At 41.6% G+C, this 12776-nt stretch overlaps 1 protein-coding gene across 9 annotated transcripts in view; it reads left to right on the top strand.

The window, feature by feature from the left end:
- Positions 1–1775: 1775 nt before the first annotated feature.
- Positions 1776–12776, top strand: part of ADGRG6 (adhesion G protein-coupled receptor G6) — a 99111-nt gene continuing 88110 nt past the window's right edge. For 3 of the 9 annotated variants that reach the window (XM_083434787.1, XM_083434781.1, XM_083434785.1), the window contains exons 1-2: positions 1986–2671; positions 11473–11570. In XM_083434787.1, the coding sequence (XP_083290913.1) occupies positions 2646–2671; positions 11473–11570 (124 nt within the window). In that variant the 5' untranslated portion in view covers positions 1986–2645. Of the gene's footprint in view, positions 2672–11472; positions 11611–12776 lie in introns of all 9 variants that reach the window. The other 6 variants (XM_083434782.1, XM_083434786.1, XM_083434788.1 and 3 more) reach the window with 5 other exon arrangements.

The following is a 12776-nucleotide window of genomic DNA, read 5'->3' as shown; positions in this document are numbered from 1 at the left end:
CTGGACCTAATGGTCAGGGGTCCCTTTACCTTTACTTAGTACCTGGAAGACCAGGGTTCTATTCCCCACTAGGCCATGAAGCTCACTGGGTGACCTAAGGCCAGTCATTGCCTCTCAGCCTAACCCACCTCACGGTGCTGTTGTGGGGATTAAATGAGGAACGGGAGAACTATGTAAGTAAGCCACCTTGAGCTCCATTGAGAAAAATGTGGCATATAAATGCAACAAACAAATAAAAAAGTCATACTACTGAAATGCATGTGGTGTTCACTGAAATATGCACAGGACTGTATATTTATAGGCCTCCTTTTAGGGTTGGAGCTTCTCAAAGCTGCTTCCAGCAAATAATTTACAAAGCAATAATATATCAAAAACCACAAACAATATAATAATAAAATTTATAAATAACCATAATTAGCAATAACACTAATCACTAGCAATAGCCAGCCCAATATACACTATAGTGTCTGTGTGTAGATAGAGCAAACAGATTTTGGATTTACAGTTAATTTGGAGGCAGGGGGCAGGCTGGACATACTGTTAGCAGATTACGGATTTTTTTTCTCAAGTTCTTCAGTCTGGAACATTGGTCATGAAATTCTTCAGGTTCATTATCATATCCTATGCATTGCTTCTTGAATAGGGTGTCCCTCAGTGACTCAACCTGAAGTCAACCTTCTGTTCCCAGGAAGTGTGCATGCATGGGGGAGGAAATGTATTTCCCTTTGATCCTAGCAGAATGTTGATAGATCCTGAGTTAGTGCAGCTGGCACATGGCCAGGGATTGTGAAACAAATTAATCATGCTGATTCACAAATGCATGTTCATTGCTTGAAAGTTCATCACTCGGTGGCGTGCAGGGGTGTGCGCTCGTATCTTAAATTATTTATTTTCTTCAACCATCTATCTATATACCACTTAACACTGTAGTTCCTAAGCAGTGCACAGTAAGGTTAGATGCAATATGAAAACTCAGTGATGTTAAATTTCTAATTATCGTGTCACGCATGGCAATATTGACTTAACACAGCAGTTGCAAGGGGATGAACATGTACATTTCAGTTAAACCGTCCAATGGAAGTGTATGGCACGTACCACATATGAATGAAATTGCCACTTGTTTTGCTGCCAGTAACACTGTGCCTCCTTGAATAACTTATGAGAAACAGAAGGAAAGAGGAAAAGCTGAATCTACACGGTCCTTCGAGAGATTTACATGGAAGCCGTGCAAACTTACCATCAAATGAAAACTCATTTCCATGCTCATGCAAAAAATCACAGCCCCAGTATTCTGGGGTGCCACCATAGTCCAAAAAGTGATCCTGAGTAAAAATCTCAAGAATGCGTGGGGATTCTCCCCTTGGCTCTCCGTTTTTGTGCAATGGAGCCACGGAAAAGTATCAGGTTAATGCTTTTAATGATGCAACCCATGAGCATGGCTCTGTCATTTGATGACGATTTGGGGGTGTCCGTCAAGGGTGCCGACTTGAATAAAATAGCTCACACTATTGATCTCTTGACGTGGCACACCCACACTATTTGAATGGCAATACAGTACCTTTTTACTAGCGGGGGCTGGGGCGGATCCCTCAAATATATATATTTTTTGGGGGGGGGGCGGGGGTTTCCAAAAGGATCTCGTCCCCTAGGAGCTGACTCCTAAGGTCCCCGTCGAAACCCCGTCGATTTTTACCCAGGCCAAATGCAAAATGTCAACAGGTGCAGCTTTCCTCGGAAGCGTAAAAGACGCCTTCGCGTGATTTTCCTAACGCACATGTCTCAGGGCCCTTTGGAAGTCAGGCCGGTGAACCTGGGGCAGACACGGCAGAACTCCCCCACCCCCACAGTTTCCAGCACGTGCTTCTCATTGAAAAGGAGATTCCAGCGGTCCCTTCCCTCCCGCCCGCCGCCCCCGCCGCTCTAGGGTGGGGCTGAGCGTCGTAGGCCGGCCTCCTGAGGCGAGAGGGGGCCAGCCGGAGCCCGCCCGGGAGCCCCACAGGCGAAGCTTGAGGCGCGGCAGCCACCTGAGCGGCCGGCCTCTAGGTCTTGGCCCTGCGCGGGAGTCGCCCCACTGGGCGGGAACGTGGCGCAAAGGAGCCCTTTCCGCCTCGTTGTGTGTGGGGCTCCTTCGCCCTCAGAAGAGACGCAGCTGCTGCCGCCGCCGCCGCCGCCGCTCAAAGTTTTCCCTGCGGTGTTTTGTGCCGCTTTCTTCTCGGTTTTTTATTTTATTTTGTAGCCTGCCCCTCAAGACGGGGAAGAGGCGCGAGCCGGTATACCGCCAACTTTGCGCGTGAAGGGAAGCCCTGAGGGGGATGGAGCAGCTGCGCTCGTGAACTTGTCCACGGAGAGGTAGAAAAGCCCGAGGAGGAAGAGTGCCAGCCAGCCCTGGGCAGGAGAGGATGGTTGCACGCACCGAGTAATGTGAACATGTAAGTTTCGCCTTCCTTCTCGGCCCTGGGAAGGGAACGCGCTCTGCGTTTCTTCTGCTTCTTCTTGCCGGAGCCTCGCGAATGGCTCTCTGATGCCTTGCCAGCCTTCGGGAACCAAATAAACCGGTTTAGCGTTCGTCTGCACTTTTCTTCCGCGGCATATTTAGGCCAGACACGACAAGATCATATCTCCCCACGGCCTCCCCCGAGACTCAGATGGTGACTCTTTTCGGGGCAGAAAGGTAGGCAGGGCCGGAAAGGAGGGACGGAGGGAGCTTTTTCCCTCCTGAAGAGCAGGTAAGAGGCTTCGCACCAGCCCCAAAGCTCGTGATTTACCAGGATCTCTCTCCCTTCCCCTTTGTTAAAAAAAGAGGGAACAATTGATGACATTCTGAATAGCAGCGGTGAAAGAGTTTTAAAGATACCACAAACTCACATTTGACGCTTGTTAGTAACTTAATTTACTTCTGCTTTAGGGTTTCCTGCTCTCATGGATGAAGTAGGAGGGCAGTTGCGCACTTGTGGGTTTTTGTTAGAACTTCATAAAGTTATGGTGACATACCTCTGTAGAGATTCTGTAGAGTTTTAAACCCCAAACTTTCCCTGAGTCAAAGTGGGAGCAAGATCTTGATTCATAAAGGAGCTATTTCTAGCTGAAAAGGTGCTCTGCCAAAAAACAAGGGGGGAGGTTCAGAGAACCGAAGGTATTGAGCTCCTTTGGACTTCCAGCCTTTCTTCCTGTCTGCCAGGCTGTTAGACTTTTTTCTTTTTCTTGGAGAGAGAATGTCATAGCATTAGATTTGGGAGTTTATGCATTTGTTAAGTCTCCTAGTGGCTGGCTGGACTTGCCCATTTGGCTACTACTTGTTACTGCATTCATGCACAGTAACCAAAATCCTCTTACCTCCTTTGCCTGGCACTTGGTTAGTCTGCCTATGTAATCAGAGGGAACGGGGATTTTTGCAGACTCAATTATTTTGTGAAAGGTGAAGAATAAAAGCTGTCATTTCAACATTCTCCTGAATTAATTCTCCCATTTTGGTTGTAATGCTTGGGAGTCTCGGAAGTGGTAAACAATCGATAATGTTTTGCTACTAACTTCAGCATCTTTTCCTGTGATTAATTCACTACCTGCTATATGTTAATTAAGAGAGAACACTTACATACCACCTTTCATCATACCAGATTTCAGATGCTGAAATTAATACATTTTTAAAAGGTATCAGATTTATATCAGAGCAACAATGCAATGCTTAATACAGCTATATTGACAATTTCATCAACATTTCTTTTGGTTCCAGTACAAAATAAACAAGGTCCAGTTCTTTTGAAAATCCCTGTCGTCTGGGTTCTTCCCTCCCATAGTTGTTTGAATCTGGTAATTTTGGTCAATATTATAAATATAATGTCCCGGGTCTTCCTCTGCCAATGATCAAATGTTGGAGTCTTAGTGCTTCTCCAAGTTTTTGCAGTCATAATCCGCACAGCTGCTAAGATTTGGATGCCAACACAATCCTATATCTCTGAACCTGCTGTTTCACATGACTTGAACATTGAACAGGGTCCATTTGGAGATTACATCCCACTTTCTCTTTAACATTACAGATTCTTTTACAAATAAAGACAATTGTATGGTGGTTGGTTGGTTTAAAAAAATCTCTTAGATCATTTGTTACTATCCTACCAGTTTTGGCAGTGTTCATTTCCCACTGTAGACAGGTGTAATGACGCAAAGTAGGGCACCATAATGATACTCATAAGTAATATTACACTACTGCAAAATGAAGTGGAATAGAGGTGGCTGCAGTATAACGGAATTGGGGACTCCTAAACAACGGATTTACAAGAAAAGGGGGAAGTGGTGAGGCATTGGGAGGGAATCCCACCCTGGGCTCCTTATGCAGGAAGGGTGGGATAGAGATTGAATAATAAATAAATAAAGGGTTAAACGAAAAGTTTCTATCATGTATTTTGGTCTCTCCCCCCCCCCCCCTTCAGGGTTTATTTTGAAATTGTGAGCTTCCGTTGGTTTCAGCAATAAGATGAGATAAAAGCTGCAATCCTATGTGCTGGGAAATATGCCTAATTGAACAGAGAAGTATTATTGTTGCAATGCGTTGTAATGGACACTGAGCCCTTGAAAAAAGTTTGGAAGCTTTTTGGAAGTGTTGCAGATATTTGCATTATAATTAATTACATTCTTGAATGTTAATGTTATAAAACTAATAATACATGGGTTGGATTAAATTATTCTTTTTATAGTTTATACAGTGGTACCTCGGGTTACATACCCTTCAGGTTCCATATGTTTCAGGTTACAGACCCAGAAATAGTACCTTGGGTTAAGAACTTTGCTTCAGGATGAGAACAGAAATCGTGCTCCAGCGGCGCAGCGGCAGTGGGAGGCCCCATTAGCTAAAGTGGTGCTTCAGGTTAAGAACAGTTTCATGTTAAGAACAGACCTCCAGAACGAATTAAGTTCTTAACCCAAGGTACCACTGCATATGCATTATTGTTTAGCAGTTAAAATCTCTTTTATGATCACATTATAGTCTTAATATTTGGTTTTGTTTGCCTTCACTTCAAACTACCCTTTTGCAAAAGCACCTAAGACAGCAGTTTCTTCTAAATCTATTGCACAACATCAGCAAAAGTTAGTCTTCAAGAGGAAACTTATATTTGCATGCTGTCTTCTGTAAGTGTACATGTAACTTCATCTGAGGTCAGAACTTCACAAATGCTAGTTCTGGTAGCTAATCATGCAGGGTCACAGTTAGCTGAATGAAACCAAGGAAACTCTGTGCTCACCCTATTCATTACTCTCACCAAAGTCAGACTTTGTAACATTCAGCTTTAGAGGGTCGTACTGAGTTCTTTGTTCAATACATCATGTACATATCACAACAGTGCAATGCAGTCTTTGGCAATCCTCTTCTGTGTGAATGACTTTTCTTGTTATAATGTGCCTACTCAAGACCAACTACCTAATCCACAATTCATGTACATATGTACTTTTTAAAAAGCAGTTGGATTAAAGATGATTCTTTCTGTTCAACTGTCATCATTTTTCAATCTCAAGACTACTTCATTTTAATTGGGCTGTGCATCAGACAACAGGGAGGTCAGCATTTTGAGTAAAGACAAAATTATGGCACTTTCCTGAAAGCTATGATAGACAATGTAAACCTAAATATGATCCAGGAAGGAAACAGAATGAGGATATACAGTTATTTGTCTAAATATCTTATATGGAAATGTACTGATTTTTTTTTTAAATGTCATCATCATCTCTACAGTAAAAACGAATAAAAATATTTCTGTTGCATTTTCCAATCACTTACATTAAAGTAGAAAGGTCTCTCTGAAGCTCACTGGTTTGCATCCACCATTGCGGAGCTATCAAAACTCTTAATGCTCATTATTCATCATTGCTTTGGGGTCCCTGAGGCCTCCATGCTTGTAATGTCTTGGAAAGAATGTCAAAAATTACAGAAATATACTCTACATACCTTTCATAAAGGATTTGTTTTCAGTTTCAGTGCTTTAAATGTGAGTCACTGAGCTCAGGAAAGTTCTTTAAAAAAGAAAAGAAGAGTTCCCACATATAGCTTCATCTTTCATTTTCTTTTCTTGAAACTTAATAAGCCAAATTCAGCATGCTAGTCATATATTGCAATTCAGTAGGGTCTCACTGAAACATCTGTTTTTGCTGCCTGTCTAGTATTCAAAATTAGGGAAAGGTGTGAGGCCAGAATACATGTTTGGTGGACTGTGTTCAGCATGATCTCTTAACTGTGTATTGTGGCTATGCATTCACACAAACATTGTTTTTCCATACCCTAGCAGGCAACAAGAACAGTTATTTGCAATTGAAGTAACTACAAATTGAGTGGCATGCAATTTAACTCAGCACAATTTTATTCTGGATTATTTGATAGATGGGTTGGCTTACAGTTAGGATCTGATTGTGGAAGTTTCCATAGCTTAGGTCAAATTAAATGGTGATTCTGGAAGAGGTTGCCTGCCCATTCAGATGTGGTTTGCATCTGAATCTGCATTAAGTTTTATTTGGCACCTTTGGCTAAGTTTTGTGACACATTTGAAACTTGAGTGCCTTAGCTGATCTGTGGAGAGTTGGGAGAAGAATGGTCTGCTTTGGGCAGAATTTAGACTATATGCTGCATAGTCTCTGACTATGCAAACTAAATCGGGAAATCAAATAATGATTCTCTTCTGGATGCCACTGTGTTTGTTGACCTTAGGTGAGTGTTTTAAAAACCGATGTGTGTACATGTGATGTAACATTACAAAATAGTGTCCATTGTTGGAAGCCAAAGGAAGAGAATTATGTGCAGCAGTCAGTAGGAAGGAGCAAGGGAGGATGTTAGGAATATCAGTAGGCTCTCACCTTCACAAAGTAAATTTGGCAGGTCTGTTTGAGCGATGTAATGTCTCAGGCCTGCTGTAGTCAGTCTGTTCAAATTATAATGATTTTTTCAATCCATTTTTACAGCACATGTCATATGTTATTCCAACAGATATTTTTGCTCAGAGTGCATACTGGGCCATCCTCACTCTCTGCCACTTATACTAACATAGAAGATTATTATGTGGGTAGGTGAGAGGAAAGAAAAATAAGTGGGAAAGAAGTATTATTAATATTAGCTTTTGGTATGCCTCAGTGTTTGGAGTACACATGTTGAGATTTAAATATCGATATAAAAACAAAATAAAGTAAATGTAACTTGAGACATAGACTCTGGATTGAGTAGAATAATTAATTTAGGACGACCCAGTCTTTCTTACTTTCAGTGGGAGGAATTTGGTGTAGCACAAGCATTTCAGACAGAACTATCCCCCATCTCCTCCTGTGCCAATAGGGTGGGGACAGTGTTAGAAACTCAGATATATAAGCTAGGCACCAAATGGCACCTTAAACCTAGGTTACGGTCACTACAACGGAATGTCTATTTTCCAGGGAGTTGGACTAGATCACCCTTGGGGTCCCTTCCAGCACTAGAGTTCTACGATTCTGTGATCTCAGTTACATTGCTTGACTGTAGCTTGTTCTTAAAACAATTCACTTGTCCCAGTATGCAAGAAGGAGAAACCCACAGAGTGGAAATGGAAATGGAATTAACTATGGACTAAGGCAGAGGTTTTTAAACTGTGGCCACCAACCTGGCACCCAGAAATCACAATTGGACCTGCGCCAATAGCAAAATGCGCGTAGGGAATTTTGAACACAGGGAAGGGGGAGGTTACATGGGGGAAGATGTGGGGAAGCCCCATTGTGCTACTGGAAGTCCTTATGTGGGATTCCAATAGCATGATGTATTAACTAACCCAATAGCTGTAAACTAGAATTTCATTATTTTATTAGATCTTTTTGCACATGCATTGTTCCATGTTTGGTAAGTCGTGTGTTATAGACGTATTAGGATACTTAGGAATCTGAATAACTTGTAGTCTCTTTTTCATTCCCCCCCCCCAAAAGGTGAAAGCATAATCTTTTTTAAGGCAAACTTGGCTAAATATGGAAGCTTAGATTTCACTCTGTGATATTCATGGTGCAGTCTATATTTACCCAGTTCAGCTTAGTTCATAGTTGTATTTGTTGAAACACTGGAGTAGCTACTTGTGTTCATTTGAACAGATAAGGTAGTTTTGTGTCAAAATTATGTTCGAAGCATTAATGCTCCTTAATTCTGCTTCTATAGAAATCATGTAGAGTATTTCACTATTATCACAGAGAGCCAACTAAGAGAATTGAAGGCAAACTTCTAGGTCTAATAAAGAACCCAGCATATTGGTACATTTATTAACTATTCATTACACATTTCAGGCATTCCATTTTCAGGGGTTTTTATTGAGGATTTAGTTGCAGTTGCGCTGAGTTGCAGGACAATCATTTTGTTGTGTGCGAATCTAGTTTTAGAGTGTCTGGCTTCATCAAAGATCTTTTTATGTCTCAAAGTCCCAAGTGGTATATGATCATCTTCAAGTGCTATTAAGTTTATTTTTACTGCATGTCAGAAAACTCAGTTCTTTTAAGTTCATAATTTAGAACAACCTTCAATAAAGAAAAACCATTTTTCATAATCATCTGCTTATTTATTTAAAGAAAATAAGAAGCAGTTAGAAAATTTAACAAAAATTAGGTTGCAATCCTGTATACACTTATCTTAGAGTAAGTCCCATTTAATTGAATAAGGCTTACTTCTCAGTAGACATGAATAGGGTTGCACTTTTAGCCTCCTACATGAAATTCAGTTTTCATTTGAAATGCAAGCTGGTTCATTTTTGAAAGATGCTTTGTGGTTGTGATCTAGAGAGAATTATAGAGTGTTCCTATACTTTATGCTGGGGTGGAGGAAGACATGTTGCCACTGTGCTGGTGAAATGACCCCCATATTCAGTCCGGGCTCAGGCCTGGTTTTGGCACTGAATTGACTTTGGTTACTGTGATGGATTATCTTCTCCACAGGAGAGATGCTGCTCTGTTATTCCTGCTGGATCTCTCAGCAGCTTTTGATACCACAGATCATGGTATTCTCCTGGACCGTTTCTGTGTGTTGGGGGTTGGAGGCCCTGTTCTTCAGTGGTTTCACTCCTGCTTGTGTGGTCAGTCACAGAGGATAGCATTGGGGAACTATGTGTCTACATTCTGGTAGCTCAGATGGAGGGTGCCACAAGGCACTATTTTATATCCAGTGCTATTTAACATCTCTATGATGCCATTGTGAGCAGTTTGCAGTTGTTTTCGGGTACAGTGTCACAAATAACCTGGTGATACTCAGCTATATTTCTCTGTTAAGTCTGAGTCAGGAGAGGCTGTACACAAGCTGAACCAGTGCCTTGTGGGCTGGATGAAGGCCAATAAACTGAAGATGAATCCTGCTAAGATAGATAAACTGTGGGTGAGTCATTCCCTGGTCTGTGACTTGGACTTTTTGCCTGTTGTAGATGAGGCTGCACTTCCTCTGAAGGAGTTTAGTGTTTAGGGATGCTCTTAGAACCACCTTTCTCCATGGATGCCCCTGTGGCCTCACTGGCAAAGAGCGTTTACTATCAATCGCAGCTTGTGTGTCAGCTGTGCCCTTTCCTGCACAAGGATAGCTTGGCCACTGTAATTCACACACTGGTAATCTCACATTTAGACTGCTGTATTGCACTCTTTGTGGAGCTTCCTTTATGGCTGGCCTGGAGGTTGCAGCTGGTGCAGAATGCTATGGCCTCTTTACCATGTCCATCATGCCAAGTCCTGTAGCAGTCAGCCAGTGGAACTCAAATATAAGATTGCACAATTAAGCTGCAGTCTTAACACTAATCTTGTGGTAACCTCATCAGAATAAATGGAATAATTCCTGAGATAAGCATTTCAAGGTGTGTAATATAATTTCCTTTAGAATTGCTGCATTAAGATGACATTCTGTTTGTTTTCTTCCTTTCCAAATAATTGTTATTGTTTTTCATGTAAATAAAAAAAAAAACCATATAACTACAGAAACTTATCCAGTGGTACATTCTTACTAAGTTTCATATGTAGTACACAGTACACAAGCAATATGTTTATTTATGCATTATCAGTTCAAGTATCCTCTCCAGAGATTCTTGTGTTGTGGGTGGAATAAAAATATCCAAGTCTTGCCAATTGAAGTGCCTTTAATTACCCTTCTGTGACTGATTACAACCCAAGAAACCATGAAGCAAGCTTTGCACAACTAGCTACAGTTTTAGATTTCTCTTTCATGAACAGCAGCTTACCTCACTATGTGGCAAAATACTTTTGAAACTTGGTGCCCTTTCAAAACCATCTTGTGAAATGGCTTTGCAGAGTCTGTTGTTCCAAGAAAGTGGCAAAACATTAAAATGTTCTGGTGGGTATACATTGATAGATCTGGATAATACAGTTTTACCTGAACTCCATCCATTGTGCTGATAGATCTGGCGCTTATCTCATGCTCATGTGGTTTGACAATGTAATGTTTGTTTTATTTGTGAAAAAATGAGAGTGAAATTTATATATTGTGCAAGAAGAAGAAAAAGGGAAGATTAGGGGAAGGAAGCCCTGCTGCGGAGTGTGCAGCAGCGTGTGGGCAGTCCAGAAGTAGCTTTCATGATCATGACCATTGTGCTTTTCAGAAAGAGGTTATGGAAGTGGTTTAGCAAACCGAAATCAGGTTCTTTTTTGGTGTGTGTGTGTTTTTTTAAATAACAACTAACACATTCTAAAATGGTCTGTCAGCTTCAGAGTCATGCAGTGACTGAACCGAGGAACAAAGCTAAACATGTTTTATTGGTCAGCATGCTTAAATTGAGCCTGATTGACTTAGATATAACTCAACTCCACCGAAGTTCTAGTTCAGAGTTCATGTCTCTAACATACCTCTTGTTCAGTGAAGCAAAAATCCTATCAACTCTTTAAAGCAGGGGTGGAGAACCCTTTCTAGGTGGTGAGCCAGATCCTTATTTCGCCGCCTCAGAGGGCGAAATTTGACAGGCGGCCAAGGCCACCCACATCAGGTGACACTGTGCTTTAAAGCTCCAAATATGGGGACTTCAGATTGCAGCATAGATCTGTTTTCAAAAGGGATTTTAAACAGCTCACACTACACTTTGACTACATGCCTGATTGCCGCAGGGGAATAGACGTTTGCAACCACCCTGAGCCTGGTGGAACTCTCTGCTCACCAGTTTATGAGTGGGGGATTCAATCCTGCTGACTACAGTGGTGTACTTCACCAGAACATCTCCCACAGGGAACATGATGGGAAAGCAGACTCCAGTAGGATTGAACCCTGCCCTCCTGCGCACTAGCTGATGTTACACAGTGAAGTTAGCTGATGGACAGATGGGTATGGTTTGGGGAAATTGCTTGAATCCCCTGGAGGTCCAAGATTGGCCCATATCTGGATGTTCTCCATCCCTGCTTAAAGGAATGTTGCATTTGTTAGTGATTACATTTGTATTAGTAATAGCAGATTGCTTGCACTAAAAAGGAAAAACATATTTTAAAATTTCTTACTTTTTATTTTCATAGGATGTCTTATGAGAGCCAAGTGTGGTGCTACCAGTGGAAATGGAAGCTCCATTTGCTGTTCCTATTTACTCTGTATCTTATATGTGTACAGTATTCAGGTAAGAAAGCTGTTTTTCTTCTTTCAGTCTGCTAAAATGGGTGAGAGTTGTAGAATAACATTATCATGCTTTTTATACTTGGGTTGTGCAGAACATTTGGAGTTGATTGTATCAGCATTGATATAGAATGTTACTGAGTTCATAATTTGTGCACCCTGCATATTGTTGTGTACACCTTGTCTTATATGCAGCTTAGAAGTCTTGGTGTTTCTATGTAATTCACAACTTTCTTTTCATTACTCAGTTCTTTAAGGTACTGTATTTCCAAGAGGTGAATTCATGGAAGCAAGAAAAAGGCATTCATTATTCTATATGCTTTCTCGGCTGTGGCACCAATCTGGTGGAACGCTCTGTCACAAGAGACTAGGGCCCTGCGGGACTTGACATCTTTCCGCAGGGTCTGTAAGACAGAGCTGTTCCACCAGGCCTTTGGTCAGGGCGCAGCCTGACCCCCTCCTCTGGCAATCTGCACAGGGTCTTGCTTGCTGCTTGCCATCAATTTGTTTTGATTGATTTTATGGTGAAAAGTTTTTAGAATGTTGGATTGTTTGCTTGTTGTTAGCCGCCCTGAGCCCAGCTTTGGCTGGGGAGGGCGGGGTATAAATAAAATTTATTATTATTATTATTATTATTATTATTATTTAGTCTCTGCTTATACAAATTGCTGCATGTCTGTGCTGGGGACAGGATGCTGGATCAGTTAGACTGCTGGTTCTGTACAACAGTTAGGTTCTGCTGATTTACTACTACAGTCATACCTCATGTTACGTACGCTTCATGTTGCGTTCTTTCAGGTTACGTCCCACAGCGACCCGGAAGTACCAGAAAGGGTTACTTCCGGGTTTCACCGCATGTGCAGATGCGCAAAATGACGTCACACGCATGTGCAGAAGCAGCAAATCGCAACCTGTGTGTGCGCAGATGTGCCACTGTGGGTTGCGTTCCTTTCATGTTGCGAACGGGCCTCTGGAACAGATCCCATTCGCAACCAGAGGTACCACTATACTGCATTAGGTCATTATTGAAACACTGTCTATTAAATACAAGAAAAATGCAAGAAAGAAGAAAAAACTACTAGGACTGTGAGGGTTTATTTAATTATTTTAAAATTTACTATATCACCAACAACAAAATATTCATGCTTGACTTGCAATACATTAAAAGCAATAAAAGACAGATCAGTAATAAGTTATAACTGATACCAAT

The sequence above is a fragment of the Podarcis tiliguerta genome (assembly GCF_965153285.1).
Source record: "Podarcis tiliguerta genome assembly, chromosome: 3".
NCBI classification, from domain to species: Eukaryota; Metazoa; Chordata; class Lepidosauria; order Squamata; family Lacertidae; genus Podarcis; species Podarcis tiliguerta.
The sequence above is the reverse complement of the archived record's forward strand: the minus strand, read 5'-3'. Positions and strand labels throughout refer to the sequence as shown.